This window comes from Eretmochelys imbricata, chromosome 11, assembly GCF_965152235.1.
Source record: "Eretmochelys imbricata isolate rEreImb1 chromosome 11, rEreImb1.hap1, whole genome shotgun sequence".
In the NCBI taxonomy this organism is placed as follows: Eukaryota; Metazoa; Chordata; order Testudines; family Cheloniidae; genus Eretmochelys; species Eretmochelys imbricata.
The window spans coordinates 62,270,235-62,295,660 of NC_135582.1; the positions used below are offsets into that span (position 1 = coordinate 62,270,235).

General features: G+C 42.1%; 1 protein-coding gene across 3 annotated transcripts in view; it reads left to right on the plus strand.

Annotated features, from left to right (window-relative positions):
• PARD3B (par-3 family cell polarity regulator beta) overlaps positions 1-25,426 on the plus strand; it is a 615,914-nt gene that overhangs the window by 564,915 nt on the left and 25,573 nt on the right. For 2 of the 3 annotated variants that reach the window (XM_077830252.1, XM_077830251.1), the window contains one exon: positions 17,156-17,235. In XM_077830252.1, the coding sequence (XP_077686378.1) occupies positions 17,156-17,235 (80 nt within the window). Of the gene's footprint in view, positions 1-17,155; positions 17,236-20,240; positions 20,364-25,426 lie in introns of those variants that run through there. The other variant, XM_077830253.1, reaches the window with a different exon arrangement.

The window sequence follows — 25,426 nt, forward strand, 5'->3', positions numbered from 1 at the left end:
AATCAGTTACAGTGAGTGACCCATGATCAAGATCCTGACAGAAAAAGCCTGGAAGAATTGTGTTTACAGAGACAGTTGTATTTTAAGCAAAAGGCCCCAGAGCAGGAACTGAAAAATCTGTTAATTGCCAGTGATAAGGAAGCAGACCCATCAAAAATGCTTGCCGTAGAGACCAGCACCTAGAACTTGAACAAAAGCAAAAAATTGCTGATATGGAAGGAGAAGCTGCTGAAAGAGAACCCGTGTGTTTTCAACATGAACCAAAAATGGCATATATTCGATTTCAGGAACTAGAAACTAAGGCAAAAGTGAACAGACTTAAGTTCCAACTCAAGAGAATAAAGGAATAACAGGAACTGTATCATACTGAAAAAACAGTTTCTCTCAACAACAAAGATTGGGATAGAATCTATCCAGTTTGTAACAATGTTGGTATGTTGTTTGACTCTAAGCAGTTGTCTGTGTGTAACCAAACTTACCCCAACACTGCCACCTTTTATGTAAATGCTTTTACTGTGAGCTCAGGTGAAGGTAACCCCATAACATGTGCAGACAATGTAAAAGTCAATGGTAAAAGCTGTTTAGGGCAAATTACAGCTTCTAACATCACTCTTGTTAAAGCAGATCTTGTCAAAGAAGAAGATTATTTACCAAATCAGAGTGTGGATATTGTAATCCTCTATGAGTTTACTTTAAGTGTACTTTTAGCCATAATCCATCTTGAATGGAATGGTGTTAAACATGAAGTTATAGCTGGTGTAAGGAAGTTATTGCCTAAGGATCTTTTGATTGGGGATGATATTAAAGCTTTGTTCAGTCAGGTTGACATAAACCAGTCACAGGAAAGAAATAATCCTGAATCTGTGTCTATTAGGGGCAAGGATTTGCCTATGGAGGGTTTCTCCAAATGTTTGTCTGAGGAAGATAACTGTTTGTCCGTGCAAAGAAGCAGTGCGTATGTGGAAAAAATTTCTGTGTGTCTGTCTGGTATCTCAGAAGTGAATCTGGCATTAGATAAGGCTCAGGAAGATGTTTCTCTAGCAAATTAAAATTTGTGATCAGGTTAAAGCCCTAACTGAGGAACGAAAGAGTGCATTCTTGGTGAGTGATACATTGTTGGCTAGTAAAGCTTGGGAAAGTAAGCCTGACCCAGGTAAAAGTGATGTGCTTAAAGTAGCTCAGTGTAAGAAGACAGGTTTCAGAGTAGCAGCCGTGTTAGTCTGTATTCGCAAAAAGAAAAGGAGTACTTGTGGCACCTTAGAGACTAACCAATTTATTTGAGCATAAGCTTTCGTGAGCTACAGCTCACTTCATCGGATGCATATAAATTGGTTAGTCTCTAAGGTGCCACAAGTACTCCTTTTCTTTTTGTAATAAGACAGTATTTGTGGAAAACAGCAGTTTATCTGGTAAGGGAGGGGAAGGCAAAGAACGTTTAGATGAGCCTAGGCTGCCTTCTGAGCTGATGGCTTTGTCTAATCAGCAGTTTGGGAAGGCAAGGTTAGTGGAACATGAGTATCCCTATACCTTATCTGTTACCAGTGTGGAGAATTGTGACAGTGAAGGAAATGTTCCTATGTCTGTTAGGGGTAATGACTTGCATGCACCTGCTGCTCACTGTAATTTATTTTAAGTTATTATTAATACTGGATCAGGGACAAGAGAGAGGGAAGAGCTGGGGGGCTCTGCAGCCCCTGTTCCCAGGGGTGGCTCTGGCTGGGGTGTGCCCCCCGGGTCCCACGTTGTCCCTGTTTAACAATGACTGTAAGGTGGGGGAGGCTTGACCAGGCAATAAAGTTATTTAGTCTTTAAAAACAAAAGGGGGGGGGGAGCTACCCAATCTCCGAGCAATTGTCCGTGAACAGCCCTGTGTCCTGAGAGAAAGGAAAGGATATCCCAAGCTGTTTGTCTGTTGAAGGGGAATGTTTCTCCAGCTCTTTTCTGTTTGCAGAGCAGACAGAAGAAGCCTGTCAGCCTATGATGGTTGAAAATTTATCAGCTGACCCAAAGCTAGTCCTGGATACAACTTAAGCCCAGAAAGGAAGTGTTCCTAAATTTGTGTCTGCTAGGGATGGTGACATTGTAACTAGGTTGCGTCCAGTTAAGGTCATAAATAGCTCCCAGAGACCAAGCAATTCTGGTGCTTCTATTTTGCCTGTTGCTAGTGTGTTGCTGAGTAAAGGTATGACAACTGTGTTTAACCAGGTTGATATCATAGCCAGGGCACAAGGAGAGCATGAAGGTGATTTACTAACAGTGTAGACTTGTAACAAGGAGGGAACGATTCCTATGCTTGTGTGTGGCAGAGGGAAAGAAAGTGCTTCTGACTTTTTGTGCAGTGAGTCTATCAGTTTGCTTCGTGATGGGCCAGAGGTGATTCTGGATTTAAGCAAAACCCAGAAAGTGTCTGCTGTTGCTCAGGAAAATGTTCCTTTCGAGCAGGCCCTAGGTGAAAAGGGTAAGGGCTGAATTTCTGTGAAAAATGGGTTGTTGCTTAGAAAGATTCCTGAAAAGAAAAATCTTCAGGGTAGTTTTTGCAAGCAGTTTGCTGCAACTGATGGGTGTGGAAGTGATTTGATTAACTCAGGGTGAATCACTGTACTGTATAAAGAAACTAGAATGCATCCAGTGAAGTGGGCTGTGGCTCATGAAAGCTTATGCTCAAACAAATTTGTTAGTCTCTAAGGTGCCACAAGTCCTCCTTTTCTTGTTTTAGACAGCAACAGTTTGTTTGAGAAGCTTGTTTCAGTTCCTAACTGCCAGACTCTTTCTGAGATGTATAGATCCACTGACTTTGCTTTGGAAAGACCCAGGGCTCGTCTACACTGGCAATTTACAGCACTGCAACTTTCTCACTCAGGAGTGTGAAAAAACACACCCCTGAGCGCAGCAAGTTTCAGCGCTGTAAAGCGTCAATGTAGACAGTCCCTAGCACTGGTAGCTACGCCCCTTGTGGAGGTGGGTTTTTTTAGAGTGCTGGGAGAGTTCTCTCCCTCTGTTGCGCGGCGACCACACAGGCCCCGGCAGCGCTTTAGCGTTGCCAGTGTAGACTAGCCCCCAGTGTGGATAGCTTTGAGGAGATTTCAGATGGAATAAAAATTGTTAGGGAGTTTAAACAGCCCTGTAAGCTTCACCAGCTTGTTGGGAAGACAGTGGTGTTGGAACAGGACTGTCTCCATGTTGATTCTTGAGTAAACAGTCTGTATCTCAGGTTCAGAGGGAAGACTGGACAGCTGACTCTGCAGAGCAGGAGGACAGTTGTGCAGTTAATCTCTCGAGAATACAGGGGATAGCAAGTAAACTCTCATCTCTAGACACTTGGGATATGTCTTGTAGTCTCTTTGTGGACTTGACATCTGATTCCATGTGGAAGCAGAGGTTGGTCATAGAAGGACAAAAGAGCCTTGAGCCTAACATGCTAGTGAAAATGGATGGTATCTCTTTAAGACAGAGTCCAGCCTTGGAATTGGTAACAGATAAGGATCTGAAAACTAGTAACCAAACTAGTGTCTGTGTTGATGCAAATAACCTGACTGACTGAGGGGAGAAAGACCTGCCTGTAGCTGTTAGCAAAAAGGACACACCCAGCTGGCCAATGAATTCTGTTAAGCAAAAGAGCTCAGATTTTGATGCTGCAGAACAGGAAGAAAGGGAAAAAGTTTATCATGCTAATGAAAGCCACAGGTTAACCCTAAAATGCCAGAACCACAATGGTATTGAGCCAAAGGCATGGCGTGACAAAAATAAATGTAAATGTACCCCTGCAATTAATTTAATGTTAATATTAATGCTAATATTAACTTTTTTGACTAATATGTTGCTAATACCAAGAACTGTAAAAATGTACAATGTGCCTAATCTTTTGGAAAAACCCTTGAACATGTTGAGAGTAATACATAAAAGCACACTTTATGTTAAAAGACCTTGTGATACTAATATTTTACAGTTAGTGCCTGTAATTAATCTGGAATTGTACGCAGAAGAAAAGATGTTGCAAACCTAATGTGCTGTATGAGAAGGGAAACTGAGGCACACTACCATATTGCTTTCATGGCTAAATACCAAGATTCCTGCACTATGAAGAATGTTAATACCTCCATTGAGTTGTTGCTAATTGGGTTCCAAACATTTGCCAAAGCTTGTATAAAAAAATAAGCTGTTTTCTTTAGCTCTTGGCAAGATCACATGAAACATACAAGAATTATGCTTCATGAGTAGATCCAATCCACTATCGGTCTAACCAAGTTTTACCTTGGGTTTGTAAAGGGATTCAACAATATAGTTAAACATGATTTTAATACACCATTTTGGTTATATACTGATACTTCTAATATTGGGTTAGAAGCTGTGGCAATACAGAACCAAGAGTGGGAAATTCCTGTGATGCATTCAGCAGTGTCTGAACCACCACTTCCTGCACCAATTTTGCGTTGGGGGTGTGACGTTATCTGATTAAAATATGACCATATAGATCATTGTTGCAACCACTGTTATATATTTGCAGCAAACATTGTTCAAAGGTTGTAGAGTAAGATGTCTATGAAAAGATTATGATTTGCTGGTTATGATTATGCTATCTGTATGCATGTATCATTTTTGTATTTAAAGTTATACGTATTGGCTTTATATCTGGATTTCAAATGTTTGCTTCTGGGGTAACGCCCATGAAGTAATGAACCAGATATGTCATGTAAGATATCTGCAAAGATGTCATAATTTGCCAGATATTATAATCTGTTTATATGTTTGTATCACCCTTGTGTTATGAGTTATAGATATGTATGTATGTATGTCCATATTTCAAACTTGTGCCATGCTTCTGGGTGACACCCCCAGACAGTTTGGCATCAGCACAGCCTAACCTGTTTGATGGCCTATTAAGGACCATCAGCTACACAACTGACCCATTGAGAGAAGGCAGATACACCTTATGACTCAGCAAGGCATGCAGGGAAATGCCTCTGAAGAGAACTCTAAGGCTTCCAAGCCATGTGCTGGGCAGTTTGTGTTTGAAACAAAGGAAGCACAGGCCGCATGGCAAGAGACTATAAAAGGCAGCTGCATTTTTTCCATTTTGTCTTCAGTCCTGCTTCTTACCTCTGGAGGAATTTTACAACATACTGAAGCTGTGAACAATGGACTGAATGACCCATCCAAGCTGTGGATGTACTCCAGAGTATTCCATCACTGCTACAAGCCTGAGCCAAGAACTTTGCCATTACTATATGTAATTGATTCCTTTAACCAATTTTAACTTTTCTTTTTCTTTCTATAAATAAACCTTTAGATTTTAGTTAATAAGAATTGGCTGTTGCATGTATTTGGGTAAGATCTGAACCATTCGTTAACCTGGGAGTTAATGTGTCTGATCCTTTGGGATTGGTAGAACCTTTTCTTTTATATGATGAAATAAGATTTACAGAAATTTTCATCATATTCGATGTGGGTACCTGGATTGAGGCCTGAGGCAGGATCACTTTAAGGGAACTGTGTTGTTTGGACTTCTGAGTAACCAGCAAGGTAATAAAGAAGCTGTTTTATGCTGGCTTGGTGAATCTAAGTGTTGGAATAGCCACCAGCTTTTTGGGGTTTGGCTGCCCCATTGTTTACAGTTTACCCTAATTGAGTGACCACAGCTGGCTGCCCACTAGGACCTCGGTCACACTTACATTTACACATCTTTTTCTTTCATTACACTCACTTCCTCATTGTGGATTGAATTATAGCACATGTAATATGGATCTCTTCACAGTTTTCTTCATCAGATCAAATTCAGATTCCACCTGCCCATGGAAATTAGGAAAATTCTGTGCTCTACTAAAGCAGTATCTTATTCTATCTGTATTCATCTCATGCTAAAGTTTGTGAATTTAAAACCGTAAAAAGTCTAAGTATCTCCATCTTGTGTTTTAATCTCTTCCTCTAGTATGTTGGCATTTTTTTTTATATTAAAAGGTACAGAGGAATCACTATGCCTTTTCTGCAATTGAGTTGTTTTTACAGCAAAACCCCTGTTTGCTACTGGAAATTATTAATGGAGGGAAATAATGCTTGAACAGCAAGATTAATACTAATTATGCAGCAAAGAAGTCTACCTGGCACATGGCAGAGACACGTAGAGATGCTATACAGGATCGGAGGAGTGGTCTATATAATCTGTTTTCTTGTCTCCAACAGTGGCAATTATCATATGCTTAAGAAAAACAAGTATAAGAAATTCTGAAGTGAGAAATTATGGTATAATCTACTAATATGGGAGGTTTCTTCCTAATCCCTTCAGAGATTGACTGATGCCCGGAAGCATGAAGGTTTATATCCTTTCCCGACTTTTAGAGATTTTATTATCTTTACTGTTGTAACTCTAGAAGTTTTCATTATCCATACAAATTCCAATCCTTTTTTTAAAAAAATCTACTAAATTATTGGCCTCAATTAAACCTTTGTGGCAATGAGTACCTCTGGTTAATTGCTCATTGTTTTAAAAAAGTATTTCCTTGTATCAGTTTTAAATGTGCTACTCTGTCAGTGTGCTTGAGTGCCCCTTCTTGGATTTTGAGAGAATAAATAAATGCTTAATCTGTCTATTGTATACAATTAGGGCTGTCGATTAATCGCAGTTAACTTATGCAATTAACTCAAATATTAATCGTGATTAAAAACATTAATAGCGATTAATCACAGTTTTAATTACACTGTTAAACAATAGAATACCAATTGAAATGTATTAAATATTTTGGATGTTTTTCTACATTTTCATATATATTGTATTCTGTGTTGTAATCAAATTGAAATTGAAATCAAAGTGTATATTATTTTTCATTATAAATATTTGCACAGTAACAATGATAAAATAAGTAGTTTTTTTCAATTCACTTCATACAAGTACTGTAGTGCAACCTCTTTGTAGTGAAAGTGTAACTTACAAATGTAGAAATTTTTTTGTTACATAACTGCGGTCAAAAACAAAACAATGTAAAACTTCAGAGCCTACAAGTCCACTCAGTCCTACTTTTTGTTCAGCCAATCACTAAGAGAAACAAGTTTGTTTACATTTACAGGAGATAATGCTGCCCTCTTCTTATTTAGAATGTCACCAGAAAGTGAGAACGGGCATTTGCATGGCACTTTTGTAGCAGGCATTGCAAGGTATTTACGTGCCAGATATGCTAAACATTCGTATGCCCCTTCATGCTTCAGCCACCATTCCAGAGGATATGCTTCCATGCTGATGATGCTCGTGTTAAAAAAAAAAAAAAATGCATTCATTAAATTTGTGACTAAACTCCTTTGGAGGAGAATTGTATGTCCCCTGCTCTGTTTTACCCTCATTCTGCCATATAGTTCATGTTATAGCAGTCTCGGATGATGACCCAGCACATGTTGTTCATTTTAACAACACTTTCACCGCAGATTTGACAAACGCAAAGAAGGTACCAATGTGAGATTTCTAAAGATAGCTACAGCACTTGACCCAAGATTTAAGAATCTGAAGTGCCTTCCAAAATCTGAGAGGGACGAGGTGTGGAGCATGCTTTCAGAAGTCTTAAAAGAGCGACACTCAGATGCAGAAACTACAGAACCCGAACCACCAAAAAAGAAAATCAACCTTCTGCTGGTGGCATCTGACTCAGATAATGAAAATGAACGTGTGTTGGTCCACACTGCTTTGGATTGTTATCGAGCAGAACCCGTCATCAGCATGGACACCCGTCCCCTGGAATAGTGGCTGAAGCATGAAGGGACATATGAATCTTTAGCGCATCTGGCATGTGAATATCTTGCAACACCAGCTACAACAATGCCATGCAAATGCCTGATCTCACTTTCAGATGACATTGTAAACAAGAAGCTGGCAGCATTATCGCCTTCAAATGTAAACAAACTTGTTTGTCTGAGTGATTGGCTGAATAAGAAATAGGACTGAGTGGACATGCAGGCGCTAAAATTTTACATTGTTTTATTTTTAATGTAGTTTTTTGCACATAATTCTACATTTGTAAGTTCAACTTTCATGATAAAGAGATTGCACTACAGTACTTGTATTAGATGAATTGAAAAATACAATTTCTTTTGGTTTTTTTTACAATGCAAATACTTGTAATAAAAAATAAATATAAGGTGAGCACAGTACACTTTGTATTCTGTGTTGTAACTGAAATCAATATATTTGAAAATGTAGAAAACATCCAAAAATATTTAAATAAATGGTATTCTATTATTAACAGTGTGATTAATCATGATTAATTTTTTAATCACTTGACAGCCCTGTATACAATTCATTGTTTATCCTGTCCTCTCAAATGTTCATCTTCTCTCTAAATTTAAACAGTCTTGATCTTTTCAATTCTTCTTCATAGGCTTCTTCATAGGCTGTATTTTAAAGAAGCCTTATTGAGGGCGCAGGAACAAACCATCCCAATGTGCAGAAAGATTAGCAAATATGGCAGGCAACCAGCTTGGCTTAACAGTGAAATCTTCAGTGAGCTTAAACACAGAAAGGAAGCTTCCAAGCAGTGGAAATTAGGTCAGATGACTAGGGAGGAGTATAAAAATATTGCTCGAGCATGCAGGGGTGTAATCAGGAAGGCCAAAGCACAATTGGAGTTGCAGCTAGCAAGGGATGTGAAGGGTAACAAGAAGGGTTTCTACAGGTATGTTAGCAACAAGAAGGTGGTCAGGGAAAGTGTGGGACCCTGAATGAATGGGGGAGGCAACCTAGTGACAGATGATGTGTAAAAAGCTGAAGTACTCAATGCTTTTTTTTGCCTCAGTCTTCACAGACAAGGTCAGCTCCCACGCTGCTGTCCTGGGCAGCACAGTATGGGGAGGAGGTGAGCAGCCCTCAGTGGTGAAAGAACAGGTTAAGGACTATTTAAAAAAGCTGGACATGCACAAATCCATAGGTCCAGATCTAATGCATCCGAGGGTGCTGAGGGAATTGGTTGATGTGATTGCAGAGCCACTGGCCATTATCTTTGAAAACTCGTGGCAATCAGGGGAGGTCCTGGATGATTGGAAAAAGGCAAATATAGTGCCCATCTTTAAAAAAGGGAAGGAGGAGAGCCCAGAGAACTACAGCCTCACCTCAGTCCCTGGGAAAAACATGAGCAGGTCCTCAAGGAAACCATTTTGAAGCACTTGGAGGAGAGGAAGGTGATCAGGAACAGGCAACATGGATTCACCAAGCGAAAGTCATACCTGACTAACCTGATTGCCTTCTATGATGAGATAACTGGCTCTGTGGATATGAGGAAAGCAGTGGACGATCTTGACTTTAGCAAAGCTTTTGATACGGTCTCCCACAGTAGTCTTGCCAGCAAATTAAAGAAGTAGGGATTGGATGAATGGACTATAAGGTGGATAGAAAGCTGCCTAGATTGTTGGGCTCAACGGGTAGTGATCAACTGTGGTCTAGTTGGCAGCCGGTATCAAGTGGAGTGCCCCAGGGGTTGGTCCCGGGGCCTTTTTTTTCCAACATCTTCATTAATGATCTGGATGATGGGATGGATTGCACCCTCAGCAAGTTCGCAGATGACACTAAACTGCAGGGAGGGGTAGATACACTGGAGGGTAGGGATAGAGTCCCGAGTGACCTAGACAAATTGGAGGATTGGGCCAAAAGAAATCTGATGAGGTTCAACAAGGACAAGTGCAGAGTCCTGGACTTAGGACAGAAGAATCCCATGCACTGCTACAGGCTGGGGACCGACTGGCTAAGCAGCAGTTCTGCAGAAAGGGACCTGGGGATTACAGTGGCCAAGAAGCTGGATATGAGTCAACAGTGTTCCCTTGTTGCCAAGAAGGCCAACAACATATTGGGCTGTATTAATAGGAGCATTGCCAGCAGATTGAGGAAAGCGATTATTCCCCTCTATTCAGCACTGGCGAGGCCACACCTGGAGTACTGTGTCCAGTTTTGGTCCCCCCAATACAGGAGGGATGTGGACAAATTGGAGAGAGTCCAGTGGAGAGCAACGAAAATGATTAGGCAGCTGGGGCAAATGACTTACGAGGAGAGGCTGAGGGAACTGGGCTTGTTTAGTCTGCAGAAGAGAAGAGTGAGGGGGGATTTGATAGCAACCTTCAACTACCTGAAGGGGGGTTCCAAAGAGGATGGAGTTCAGCTGTTCTCAGTGGTGGCAGATGACAGAACAAGAAGCAATGGTCTCAAGTTGCAGTGGGAGAGGTCTAGGTTGGATATTAGAAAACACTATTTCACTAGGAGGGTGGTGAAGCACTGGAATGGGTTACCTAGGGATGTGGTGGAATCTCCATCCTTAGAGGTTTTTAAGACCCTGCTTGACAAAGCCCTGACTGGGAAGATTTAGTTGGTGTTGGTCCTGCTTTGAGCAGGGGGTTGGACTAGATGACCTCCTGAGGTCTCTTCCAACCCTAATCTTCTATGATTCTATGCTTCCAGTAATTTTTCACCATTTCTACTATATTCTATAGGATAATTGAAAGTGAGCACAGTATTCCAGCTAAAGCCATAGCGTTGATTTATTTAATTGTACTATAAAAGTTTCTGCATAATTCTCTATCCTATTCCTTTTGCATTCTAATATTTTGTTTGCTTTTTTTGACCATTTTTATAAATTGAGCAGAGGTCTATAGTGAATTCTCCACAGTGATGGCTAGGTCTTTTTTCTGAGTTAATACAGTTAATTATTTATAGTTAATACTAAGGCAAACAAATACTGTGTTTAAAACTTATTGTGTACCAATGCTTGGACTTGAAGATCAACTTTGTTCTTACTAGTTGGTGCTTGATCTGATAAATTAGTCCTTCTAAAACAAATTTTTAGCCTAACTAATCCCAAAGAGCATAGAGACTGATACAGAACCATGGTTACTGTTCCCAGAACATAGCTAACAATTTAAAGAGGCAGACATTTCCAGTGCAATAACTTTTTCCTTTGTCTTTTCATCACGTCAATATCTTCTTTCAGAAACTGTTTTACTTTTGATTCAGTAATATATCATCTTTACTGATGTGTAGACAAATGGGAAAAAGGAAATGAGAAGGGATGGTTGAGTCTTTAATTAAAGACACGGAGTTTGCTCTTTGAGCTTATTGGACAGTTCTACATGGGGTGCAGAGAATCATCATAGAGCCCCAGGTTTTTCACAAATGTGAAAGAACATGAAATAAAACAAAAAACTAACCTCACAGCAGCAGCTCCTGTGTGGTGGGGCTGGGCTCTGCTCCAGGTGTTGTGACCTGGTACACGGGGTCACACTGCCACTCTGGGTTGCGCCAGCCACCCACCAGGATGGAAGAGTTGCCAGGCCAAACCTGAGCACAATACAGTGATCCCATGCACCAGGTCACACCGCCCAGAGCGGGGAGGCAGGCCCAGCACCACTGCACAGGAGCCACCACTGCACAGTGAGTGTCAGGCAGGCTCATTCTGCAACTGCAGGGCCTCCCGATCACCCCACCTGGGCCTCCCATGATAAAACGAAGTCAAACAAAATTCCCCCCAAATGAAATGAAAAACTATAAAATGAAAAAGGGTTTCACAGGGGTCTACTCATACGCTACGTGGGGCCAAATTTGTGAAATTATATCCACAATTAGTTTCTATGGTAACTGTATCTCAGAGCACAAACACAAACAGAACTGGCAGGAGGCACCTGATTTCATTTTCTCTGTTCAGAAACAATCAGAAGATTGATGTTTCAGGCTGTTCCAATGCACACATCTCATGTAAGTACTTCTTACTTAGATAGTGACTACATAAGTTCTTCTTGGTAAACACCCAGTAAATTTCATCATTTCTTCTTGCTGTACATTGACTGCTGTTACACTCTAAGGCCATGTCGACACTACGAAATTAGATCGAATTTATAGAAGTCGGTTTTGTAGAAAGCGTTTTTATACAGTCGATTGTGTGTCCCCACACAAATGCTCACAGTGCAGCCGTCAACTTCTGGAGCATTGCACTGTGGGTAGCTATCCCACAGTTCCCACAGTCTCCGCCCGCCCATTTGAATTCTGGGTAGAAATCCCAATGCCTGATGGGGCAAAAACATTGTCGTGGGTGGTTCTGGGTACATATCATCAGGCCCCCCCCCTTCTCTCCCTCGCTCCATGAAAGCAACGGCAGACAATCGTTTCATTCCTTTTTTCCTGGGTTACTCGTGCAGATGCCATACCATGGCGAGCATGGAGCCCGCTCAGTTCACCGTCACTGTATGTCTCGTGGTTGCTGGCAGACGCGGTACTGCATTGCTACACGGCATCAGCTCATTGCCTTTTGGCAGCAGACAGTGCAGTATTACTGGTAGCCATCGTCACCGTACACCAGGGTGCTCTTTTAGCCAACCTCGGTGACGTCGGTCAGGGGCACCTGGGCAAACATGGGGGTGACTCAGCCAGGTCATTTCCCTTTTAAGTTTCGTCTCATGGCGATTCAGTCCTGCCGGCAGTCCAACTGCACCGTCTTCTGCCGAGCACCCAGGAGATGATGATGGCCAGCAGTCATACTGCATCGTCTGCTGCCAGCAAGATGTATAAAGATAGATAAAGTGGATCAAAACAAGAAGTAGACCACATTAGTTTTGTATTCATTTTCTCCTCCCTTCTTCCCTCCCTGTGTGAAATCAACAGCGTGCTAAACCCAGGGTTCTGAGTTCTATCCTTGAGGGGGCCATTCTCTTTCTCCTTGATGCAAAGCCACCCCCTTTGTTGATTTAAAATCCCTGTAAGCCAACCCTGTAAGCCGTGTTGTCAGTCGCCCCTCCCTCCATCAGAGCAATGGCAGACAATCATTTTGCACCCTTTTCCCTGGATTGCCCGAGCAGACACCATAGCACAGCAAGCTTGGAGCCCATTCAGCTCACCGCAGCAGTTATGACCATTGTAAACCCCTCACGCATTATCATGCAGTTTATGCAGAACCAGCACCTGAAAAACCAGGCAAGGAGGCGACGGAAGTGCGGTGATGAGGACATGAACACAGATTTCTCTAAAACCGCAAGGGGTACTTTTCAATGGTGGTGCAAGCACTGGTGGATCACAAGGGACGTTTCACCAACAACAACGTGGGATGGCTGGGAAAGGTTCATGATGCTCACGTCTTCAGGAACTCTGGTGTGTTTAAACGGCTGCAGGAAGGGATTTACTTCCCAGATCAGAAAATAACTTGGGGATGTTGAAATGCCTATAGTTATCCGTGGGGACCCAGCCTGCCCCTTAATGCCCTGGCTCATGAAGCCCTACGCAGGCACCCTGGACAGTAGTAAGGAGCTGTTCAACTATAGGCTGAGCAAGTGCAGAATGGTGGTAGAGTGTGCATTTGGACCTTTAAAGGGTCACTGGTGCACTTTACTGACTCGCTCAGACATCAGCGAAACCAATATTCCCATTGTTATTGCTGCTTGCTGTTTGCTCCACAGTCTCTGTAAGGGGATGTTTATGGCGGGGTGGGAGGATGAAGCAAATTGCCTGGCCGCTGAATACGTGCAGCCAGACACCAGGGCTGTTAGAAGAGCACAGCAGGAAGCACTGCACATCAGAGAAGCTTTGAAAACCAGTTTCATGACTGGCCAGGGTACTGTGTGACACTTCTGCCATAGTCTTTCAGCTTCTGCAACCTTCATAACAGCAGCGCTGTTCTCTTCCATACCAAGCAAAGCACGTTGAGTTGGCCATTTAGTGCTGCAGTTTTCCTGTTAACGTGCCGCAGCAGAAACCAAACTAACCACCCCCGCATCCAATTCTCTGGGATGATCACTTTACGCCTCCCCCCACCACATGGCTGGTATCAGGGAAGATCCCTGCTAGCCAAATGTGAACAGCTCAGCGCCATTGCTCGCCCTACACCCCACTGCGTGGCTAACTGCGGGGAGAATTTCTTTTCAGCCACAGGCAAACAGCCCAGTAGGAACGGCCACCTCTGAATGTCCCCTTAATTAAATTCCCCTATTTCAACCAGGTTACCACGAACGATATCGCTCTCCTGAGAATAACACAGAGAGATAAAGAACGGATGTTGCTTGAATGCCAGCAAACACCAGAACCATACGCTGCCAGTTTTGTCATGCAATGATACCAGATTACTTGCTGCTAGCATGGCATGGTAAAGTGTCCTACCATGGAGGACGGAATAAGGCTTTCTCCCCAGAAACCTTCTGCAAAGGCTTTTCGAGTACCTCCAGGAGAGCTTCATGGAGATGTCCCTGGAGGATTTCCGCTACAGACTTTTCCAGTAGCTGTACTGGCCACGAATGCATCCCAAGTGCTCAGGGCTACTTAATCATTAAAATACGCTTGCTTTTATAACATGTATTGTATTTAAAAAGGTACACTCACCAAGGGTCCTTTCTGCGGCTTCATTGGATTGGGAGGGTATTTCAGTCAGGGTGATAAAACGATCCTGGCTGTCGGGGAGAATGGTGTGCTGTGTGCTCTCAAGCTCGTCCTCTTCCTCCTCATCTTCCCCGTCCACAAAATCCTCAGGCACGGCGGAGAGTACCCCATCATCGGAGTCCACGGACAGGAGTGTGGTAGTGGTGGCAGCCCCCCCTAGAATTGCATGCAGCTCAGCGTAGAAGCAGCATGTCTGGGGCTCTGTCCCGGAGCGTCGGTTTGATTCTTTGGTTTTCTGGTATGCTTGTCTGAGCTCCTTAAGTTTCATGCGGCACTGTGTTGCGTCCCTGATGTAGCCTCTGTCCCTCATGGCTTTGGAGATTTTTTGAAATGTTTTGGCATTTCGTCTTTTGGAACGTAGTTCTGATAGCATGGATTCCTCTCCCCATACAACAATCAGATCCTGTACCTCCAGTTCGGTCCATGTTGGAGCTCTTTTTCGATTCTGGGACTGCATGGTCACCTGTGCTGATGAGGTCGGCTGGCCAAACAGGCAATGTGATTCAAAAGTTCCCAGGGCTTTTCCTGTACACCTGGCCAGTGCATCCGAGTTCAGAGGGCTGTCCAGAGCGGTCACAGTGGTGCACTGTGGGATAGCTCCCGGAGGCCAATACCTTCGAATTGTGTCCACATTAACCCTAATTCGAAACGGCGATGTTGATATCCGCGCTAATCCCCTCGTTGCGGAGGAGTACAGAAATCAGTTTTTAGAGCCCTTTATGTCGGAAAAAATGGCTCCGTTGTGTGGACGGGTGCAGGGTTAATTCGATTTAACACTGCTAAATCTGACATAAACTCGTAGTGTAGATCAGGCCTTAGTAGGCTTAAAAGTAATCACCAGGAAATTTGCATTCTGGCTTAGAATTTGCAATTAACTACCTGTGTGTATCATTTATCCTGTATCCTCTATCATGCATCACGCAGGTAGACCGTGTTTTACATGATTTTTGTGCTCAGTAAACAAAAGCTTAAATCTGTTTTCTTTTCTTTGCTTTTCCGCAAAAAATAGCAAAAAGTTCTGGGATTGTCTATCACCTGAGTACCCATCTATTTAAGGAAAATTACCAAAACGCTCAAATTAGAAGTGTGAGAACAGCTGAAGTGACTGTGAATTTTTGTACTTACTTTCTGTGTAAAGCGTGTGTCACTTTTACTGGTGGAAAAATGAACAAAATAATCTGTTTGGCCTTCTACTCTCCTTATGAAATCTAGGACAGTGATATTTTTTTCCCTAAGTGAGGCACTATTAAAGTAGGTTTATTTCAAATCAGAGATGATTATTTTCTGGTACTCATCAACCCCTTAAGGTCCCCTTACCATTTTGATTCAAATCAAGAGGCATTAGCCACGGGCCCCTCCAGAATAGGTTGTTCACTTAGCAAAAGACTGGATTATTACTAATATTAGCTCCAGAATATTAGGAGGCAGACTTAGCATAATGCTACTAGTCTAGAATAATTCCTGAAACTCTCTCTGCCTAGCAACTTAATCTGATAATACATCTGTTTACACTGGACTTGTTTTTTGTTATGGATCTCTGTAAGAGATATTGTACATGAAAACATTATATACAGGGGAATAAGCCTAATTACAACTCACTGCACAAACTTTCCATCACGACAGGTTTTAAATCTCTTTAGTGAAACTGACGTATTGTGCATAAATGACAAGATTGACAGAAGGGTGCTCTCTAACCTGTAGAATGTGAAAAACATGTTACTTTTAGTTTGTGTTTCCTCTTTTTATAATCAGACATTTACAGAAAGCCGAGTGTGATTTATTCTTTTCTTCTTAATGAATTGTTAAGAAGTGTTTGAAAAGGCATTAAATCTTCCCTTCTGCCATTAATCTGTAAAGGGGGAAGGGGATTTTTAATGGCCTCACGGTATATTGCTTTATAAAACTGCTGATTCTAGCAGTGCCAGAATAGGACTACATACTAATGTAGGAAACACTGAGTGCAGTCAGTGAGCCTTCTGCATTTATGGAGGAAAAGACGAATAGCTCCATTTTAACAAGGCTCTTAACACTTGGGCCATCAGCAGGCATTGAGAGAGTGAAATTGAGAGAACTCCTATAAGCTAAAAGCGTCTAAGTTCAGCATTCTTACCTCAGTTTGAGTCTTCCTGATAGGATTTCACATCCAGCCAACCACATCTGCCATCTTGAAAACAAACCAAGTAGCGAGCTGATGTTTTCCCTGAGCACATTAATGCTTCACTTCTGAAACGACACTAGAACATGATAAATGCACTGACCTCCCTGTTGGATATTCAGCTTTACAACAGTGTTAGGGAAAGCTTCTGGATTTGTGTTATGAATGAAAGCAAAGGTTGTTTATATCGCATTTTTTACTGTAGAAAAATTGACAACAGATGATAAACAGATCTGGAACTAGTATGTAAACTCATTCTTTCCTTTGAATAATGTGTGCATTACTCGGCAATATTAAAATGCTTTTATTTAATCAGGTTTATCTCCTGATTTTGCTGAATTACAGGTGGGAGACTAACCTAAAAAGTTTACAGTATCCCTGCTGGCCTACTGCCAAGGGAACCGCACTGAGGACCTGTTCTAAACAGTCCTTTGATATGGAACCCTTTCTTGTTAGTAGTGATAAGATTAAGTATGGGATTTGTGGATTCTCTGAGCCCTTGCCTTTCTTTTGTTGATTTTGGCACCCTGCAGCATCATTTGTTCTCTGATTATCATTTTGAGATTCATTGTCAGTAACTGGTGTGTATAATTGATCTTCATCTCTAATTACTCTTCTCTCCACAGGTGTCTGGAAAAGGTCCAGATGGGAGTTCACACAATCTCCACTTTGAAGGGATGGAAAGGCAATATGCATCCTTACCCAGGTACATCACTGAGGCTTCCTCGTGCACTGATTCTATCTGCATAGAACAGCCGTCTGGCTCTGAAATGAGAGATTATGTTGCAGTTTTGTCTCGCTGCCTTCTGCTGATGATTTAGTGCCATCTTTATAACTGTATTAATAATTTAGACAGTTGATTTTTAAAAAAATAAAGTCGTTCTCATTGAACATGTCAGCAAGAGTCATGATCCACAGGGAAAGAACATGACAATGAGGAAGCTTAGTGTGCTAGAGTTATAGCAGGTCTTAGCAGGGCATAACTGTGACAAAGTTTATAGTGCTAAAATCATAACTGGCAATGACAGAGCATTGCTATGAGGCATCTGCACTGCAGCCGTGACAGCTCCTACAGCACCACCATTGCTGGAAGGAAAATTTGACTAACAATCCTGTTCCAATATGGTAACTATATACTGTAACTCAACTCCACTGGAAATGAGAGAGAATTCTTGGAGGTTTTGGGGGCTTTTTATGAATAACTTTAGTCTGGAATCAGCAGGGCGTGACAAAGAGGAAACCTTTCAAAGATTACAAACCAGGTTCTGTGAGAGTTCTAATAGCAGAGTGTGAGAATTAGCAAGCTAGAAAAAGAAATGAAGAAAGGTTAGAGCGGTGGGGAGAAAATGAAAATAGAGAATATTTACCCTCCAAGCATGCTAAGCAAGAAAGTGGATCTTAAGTGGACATGTGGAGGAGCAAGTTTTCCTAAATGAGGGTGAGACAATCAACTGGTGCCACGTTTCCTGAGGACCCCAAAGGGCATGGCACATCAGTGCTGGTATCTGTGGGAAATAAATGAGCGTGCATTGTAGCTACATCTTTTCTTCTATTTTTTCCATTTGACTGTTTGTTTCTAAATGTGTTGTTGCAAAGGCTTAATGTAATATGACATACCACTATGAACTAGAATATAGAGGTTTCAGAGTAGCAGCCGTGTTAGTCTGTATTCGCAAAAAGAAGAGGAGTGCTTGTGGCACCTTAGAGACTAACCAATTTATTTGAGCATAAGCTTTTGTGAGCTACAGCTCACTTCGTCGAATGCATCCGATGAAGTGAGCTGTAGCTCACGAAAGCTTTTGCTCAAGTAAATTTGTTAGTCTCTACAATATAGAGAATATCTCAATGCTTGAAAATAATTAGATCTCTTTTCGAAAAGCTGTTTCACAAACTTCAGCATTGTTGGACTTAAGTAAGTACTTTTTAATGTGTGTTGTGTTGTTTAAACCACAGAATGCACCTGTGGTTCAATGACTGCCTATTATTGATTTGTGTTGGTGGTTGTTTGCAGTGGTGGTCTAGTGACATTGGTCCCGGGATATTAGCGAGATAAGGTGGGTGAGGTAATATCTTTTATTGGACCAACTTCTGTTGGTGGAGGAACATGCTTTCAAGTTCCACAAAGCCTCAAAGGACCTGAAGAAAAGTTCTCTGAAGCTTGAAAGTGTCTCTCTTTCGTCAACAGAAGCTGCTCTAATAGAAGTCTCACCCACTTATCTCTCATATACTGGGACCAACACCGTGGCAGCAACACTGCTTAATAGCCTGCTGTTTGATTCTTAGCAATGGTTTTTATATTTTTTTCTGTTCTCATCCATATATATGTCCAACCCTTTTTTCTGAATCCTACTAAGTTCTTGTCCTCAGTTATACCTTTTAGCAGCAAGTTCCACAGGTTAAGTATATGTAGAGTATTAAAAAAAATTCACCTTTTTATCAGTTTTAAATCTTACTGCCTTTCATTTTATTGATCAGCCACTTGTTCTTGAATCACAAGAAAAACTTGAACAGCAATGCCCAATATACCTTCTCTGCCCCATTCATTGTTTTGCCTTCCTCTTTCATGTCCTCTCTTATTCATCTGCTCTCCAAACTAAACAATCCTATTCTTTTCAATCTCTGTAAATATGGTAGTCTTCCTATGCCTCTAATCACTTTAATTACCTGTCTCTGAATTCCCTCTTATTTCAGCTCTATCTTTTTTTGAGCTAGGATGACCAGAACTGATCACAGTGTTCCAGATATGAGCAAACCATTCTTTTATATGACATTAAATGTTTTCACTGCTATTTTCCATCCTGTTCTTTTTGCATCCTGTGTCTTGTTTGCTTTTGTGAGGGCAGCAACATCCTTAGTAGGCAATTCCTGTGAGCTATTCACAATGACACCCAATTGTTTTTTCCTGAGTACTTCCATCTGACTCAACCCATTAATCTCCCCATGTTCTTCTCAAAACCTCAATTTTAGCTAGTGGAAACTGGACTCCATACCCTAAATCTCGACAGGGGTTTGAGGGTTTAGCTGGATAGGACGGGGAATTTAGGAAGTTATCAAGACTTTCTATGGCCTTTGGGGATCAGTGTAAAGAGGGGGTCACTTCTGCTCAGTGCCTGTCTAAGAAGATTAGGCTGTACCATGAGTCACACTGTATTTTAGTAGGGGTGTCAGTACCTCATGGTCTTAGCACCCACACTGCCAGGGTTCATGCAATATCAGTAGTTTGCCTCCATAATGCTTCCATCATGGAGAGAGCAGAGCATTGGAGTGATGTGCTCTCGACTGCATGTGTTGTTCAACAGACGGGCTGCTGTGTTCTGAACCAATTGCAAAGAGCTCTTGTAAGTTTACTTCTCTGAAACACCATAGTAATCAAGGCCAGAGATCATAAATGAGTGGGTCACTGGGCAAAGTCTGAATCCAGCAGAAGAAGCTGCAGTCTTTCTGGCAGCCACTAATGGAAATGAGGATTATTTTGCAGAGCTGGCCGTTTGAATATCCGGAAGTACAGAGGAGTCCAGGTGAAAACCAAAGCCGAGAACTCTGGAAATCTGCCTTCAGATCGTTAATAACCTATTTTACATGGAAAGCACTCAGCTACGAGGAGGAATGGGCAGCAGTACAAAACCTTAAGATAGATCGATGTCCTTATCAAGGTGGCATGTTCTTCAATGTATTTCCCTCTCCCCACCAGTATCCCCTCCTTTTTTCCAGGGCTCAGCTTTATTCACCTGCTGCTCATCCAGGTGTTGAATTCAGTCAAGCCATTGGACACCTGTGGGAGGGTGCTGTTTCCGTCTGATCTGGATGTGATGTATAGCTGAATGTCATCTGCACACTGCTGGCATTTTATTCTGTGCTGTTCTTATTCTCTATTAGAGCTCTCGCTCAGCTGCCCATCACTGACTGCAGCCTGATTGGCCTGTCCCTAGCATTATGCAATCGTCTTGAGTTTTCCCAAAGCTCGTCATGGGAAAATGCATCCGATGAAGTGAGCTGTAGCTCACGAAAGCTTATGCTCAAATAAATTGGTTAGTCTCTAAGGTGCCACAAGTCCTCCTTTTCTTTTTGCGGATATAGACTAACACGGCTGCTACTTTGAAACCTGTCATGGGCAGTGTGATCAAACTGGGCATCTTGAACATTCTGGGAAATTTGTAAAAAATGTGGGCAGTCTGATCTAACAGTAAATTATCAAAATCCTTCTCACCTTCCTTTTATCAGCCAATCAGTGTAAAAAAGGTGTAATTGCGTGTAAACAGCTGGCTTTTAGGGCTAGAAAGGGGTGGCAGAATGGGGTTGCAGAGACCGTTTCCTAACAAATTAAGCACATTTCTAATCTTACATCGTTTTATAAAAGTAAGTCTCTGTCACCAGCATGTGGGACTTACCTAAATTCACCAAGCAGACAAGTAAAGCTTCAAAAGTTCCAGGGAAGAGGGGAGAACACTTCTGCAAGAGGAAGGAAAGCATCCGGGCTTGGGCTGTGGCTGATTTCTCTTGGGAAAAAAATCAGCACAATAGCTGGAATAATTAGATGCCCTTGCAATAAAACTGTTACTGCTACCTGGCAACAAGCAGGAGCCATGTTGGAGGGCATGAGAGATTGGAATGAACGAATGAATAGAGAGCTTTGGCATCCCTCTGAAATGGACACGAGAGAACTAGGGTTACCATCACATTATTTTGAAAAATATGCCGTACGTTCCCAGGGCACCCATTCAACTCTGAAGGTGTGCGAGGCTACCTACAAAGAAGGCATGATTGTCATTGGTAGCATACCCAAGCTCTCCTGCTATATCTTTCATTAAAGTTCAAATCCCAGTTTTAAAACACCCGTGGCACTTTGCCCTGTGGCCTTATGTTTTCATCTCCCTTCCCTCTGGGTGCTGAGAAGTTTAACCAAAGCACAATGGATCAGATTCTTAGCTGGTGTAAATCAATGTAGCTTCACTGGCTCATGACCTCTATTTTAGAGCAGAATTAGAGAAAATGCGGTTCTGTAAGTGTGTTTGCCTTATCAACAAAAGAAGCAAAGAATTTAAAATATATGGAGGTAATCCTCTTCCTGTTGAGCTCAGTGACAAAAACCCTGCTGACTTTGATGGGAGCAGGATCTGTTGTGTGTAAGGTTATTTTTTAATTAAAAGTTGAAATACTTCTGTCTGTTAAGAAAAGTAGGCAACAGCCTTAAAAGAAGCTTTAATATGTGGCTAGCTTAATCAGTAGCCAACTGAGTTATGTGGTCAAGTTTTTATCGAAGCTAGTATCAGATTATAGGCTTTATTTGAAAACATCTAGAGAGACGCAAATGTTATCTACTGAGTTATTGGTGTGTTACTATGGCAGGCTAGTGGCAGGTCCCCATCTCATACTGCACTGTGCTATAACATCTCCGGATGGAAGCAAAATGGTAAAGGCAGAACATAAAGCTTTGCAAGAAAGATACAGTTCTTGGCACTCAGCAGCTATGCGATGCCCCAGGGCTAAGGCTGAGTAGTGCTGAATGGTATTATTAAGCAATGTTAAATCTTCAAGGACTTGATTCTTCGGCTCCGCGGGGGACTATTTGGGAAATAGGAGCATGGTTATAGTATGAGGAGCTAGAAAAATATTTTTGTTTGTTTGTCTTCAGTAACCCACCTCTCTCTCTTTCACATTTGAAGTATTTGTTTGGTTAAACCAGTGGACAAATATGCACTTGAAGCTGGTTTAATTGCTCACAGGGTTTTTTTTGCACTTCAATTTCATTGCGGTCTGTCATAATGTAAGCTATAATTTTGCTCATGGCAGCCCCAATTGGAGAAATATTATGTCCTAAGCATGAAGAGTTATTCCTTTCTCCTAATGGATTCGGAAGTAGGCTCTGACTAGTAACTAAGCTGTCAGTCACTAAAACAGACCCAGGGATTGGTGATGCTGTGATATATACCACAAATCTCAGCCCCCTTGCTAGTAAGAAATGCTGATGTCACAAAAAGTCAATGTTTCAGTTCCTCAAGGTTCTTCATATGATTCAAGAACAAGCATTTGAGGCAAAAAGAACGTTAAAAAATAACCATAAAGACTAAAAAATAAATTCAGATTGTATTGATCATTTCCGTGGCCAAGGAGAAGAGGGCTGAGCAGAACGGCACTTTCACAAGTGTGTTTATGTTCAATATAATATGTACCCCAAAGATGGGAAATCTATTGATGTATTAATTAAAGAAGTGGCAGCGCAATGCATTGCCTTTGCCAGGAGACTCATGTTCAGGATCCGCTATGCAACTCGCACTTCCTAGGTCAGTAAATAAAAAGGGTATCATAGATTCCAAGGGCAGACAGGACCATTGTGATCATCTAGTCTGAGCTGCTTAATAACACAGGCCCCTAGAGCCTTACCCAGTAGTTTCTGCATCAAGCTCATAACTTCTGTTTGAGCTGTGCATGGGTGGCCAAACTGTGGATCATGAGTCATGTGCAGCTCTTTACCGTTATGGTGCGGCTCGCTGAGCCACCCCATTGTCCACCCACCAGACTTGGGGTGGGGGGAGTTCAGAACTTCAGCCTTGCAGTGGGGTGGTAGGGTAGGCACTTCTGTCCAGTGGGGAGGAGGCCTTGGGGCTTGAGCCCCACAGCGCACCAGCCAGGCCTTGGGGCTTCAGCAGGAGTGGGGCTAAACCCCCGAGCTCCGGCAGGTGTGCCCCAGCTCTGGAACTTCTGAAGATTGTCGTATGCAGCTTAGAGGGTCAGTAAGTTTGGCCGCCTCTGAGCTATGGAATGTCTTATACAAAGATATTTAGTCTTGATTTTAAGACTTCACTGATGGAGAATCCACCACTTCTCTAGGTAAGTTGTTACACAGGTTATTCACCCTCAGGATTAAAAAATTGTACCTTGTTTCTAGTCCAAATTTATCTAGCTTCAGCTTCCAGTCATTGGATCTTGTGCCTTTTTTGGTTAGATTAAAGAGCTGCCTATTGTCAGAAATCTCTGCTCAGGTAGGTGCTTGTACACTGTGATCACCTCATCTTTTAACCTTCTCGTGGATAAATTAAAGAGGCTGAGCGGCTTCCATTTCTCACTAAAGGCATGAAGACAGCATCGCCAAAGGGGTTGGAGCCTTCCCTGCAGGACAGTTTGTGAGGCAGCATTGACAGTCATGTAGGCAAAAGCCATTTCCCACCATTCTGGGCAAAAGAAGAATTTCCGTAACAGCTGCCCTCATAAAGGAGGCCCTCACAGAGACAGACAAGAAGCGTAGGTTCCTCACCAAGCTCTACTGGCTTCCTCATCAAGTTCACACTAGTTGCCATTATTTCAAGATGGTGAAGTCTGTTTTTGCTGACAAGTCTGCTCTCATTTTACAGCTCCATTGCTTTTCTCTTGGGTACTGCAAATAACTCCCCACCTCGCTTTTCCCTTCATAACCTTCAACTCTCATCTCATCTGCACTTCTGGGCTGCCTTCATCTTCTGGAATTGCCTCTCACTCCCATTGTACAAGGCAACGACCCTCTTTCCATGCGAATAATTCCTTAAAATTCCTTTTTTGAAACCTGCATCAGTATTAAGCTGCTTCAGTAAAAAGGTCACCTGCTAATTAAAAATGGCTATCTTCTTGGTTAGAACGGCCATGTGGCTCATCCAGTGCATTGTTTGTTTGATTTGTATTGTATGTCCCATTTAAACTGTAAACTGCTCTCCTTTGGTACACAGCTAACCAAAAAAACATCACTGTCTCCTATGATATCATTCCTGTGATGTTCTACCTAGTTATCTTCTGACACCTTTCCTAGCACTTAAAACTTATCTGCTCTTCTGTTTTCCTTTGTTTGTCTCTTCAGTTAATATCTGCATTATACACTGCCTTGGAATTTCCATTTGCTTACTGCAGCATTGTTTTTAGCACGTGCAAGAGGATGGCAATGATATTACATTCAACAGATGTGTACTCCAAGTAATGCCAGTACTGATCATGGGCGCCACTGCAACTTTAGTAGCAATAACCTGGGACAAAGGAGAGTGCACAGAATAACCCATATGTTGTATGTTTATAAATGTGTCACTCTCGCCAAACTTTTACTAGCAATGAAATAATTTATTAATCCAAGTCCAGACAGATCTTGAGAATTATCAAAGGTCTGTTCCGTCATGGAGGCTGTGTTACTGAGTGTATCTTACGCATTTGTACAAAGCTAATCTGTCAACTTCTGATGTTCAGTAGAATATACTTGCCTGTTGCAGTCATCATAGAATTTGAAATGTTCACCTGGAGGCTGAAACAACTCCTTTTTAGCTGCATTTATTTTTTCCCACAAAATTCTGTAGAGAGGTAGGCAACTTTCTCATCTTGGGATAAGCAACAATTAATCTGTATCCCTCCCTCTTCCACTCCCTCTTCCATTACTGACCACTCTATCCTTTATCTAGCTTAGTGATATAGTACTAATGTATTTTGATGTCCATTCTTGTCCTTAAGTCACTGCACTGTAAACTGTTGATTGTCACACAGATTATGTGGTCACACACGTATCTAAACTAGTTAACTTGCCTCAGATCTTAACTTCTTCTTCCACACATGACAAATCTTGAAAAATCAATGAAGTTCAAGAACAGTGGAGGATTAAACTCCCTCATCCTTTCAATCAGTTTTCCCAGATAGAAAATATAGTCCCAAGCGCCTCTCCCTATTGTGTCTCCTGCCTATCTGAATGACATCTCTGACTCCACCTCACTCCTAAGGACTACCTACATTACAGAAACATCTATAGCTCAGTGGTTTGTGCATTGGCCTGCTAAACCCAGGGCTGTGAGTTCAATCCTTGAGGGGGCCATTTAGGGATCTGAGCCAAATAATTGGGGATTGGTCCTGCTTTGAGCAGGGGGTTGGACTAGCTGACCTCCTGAGGTCCCTTC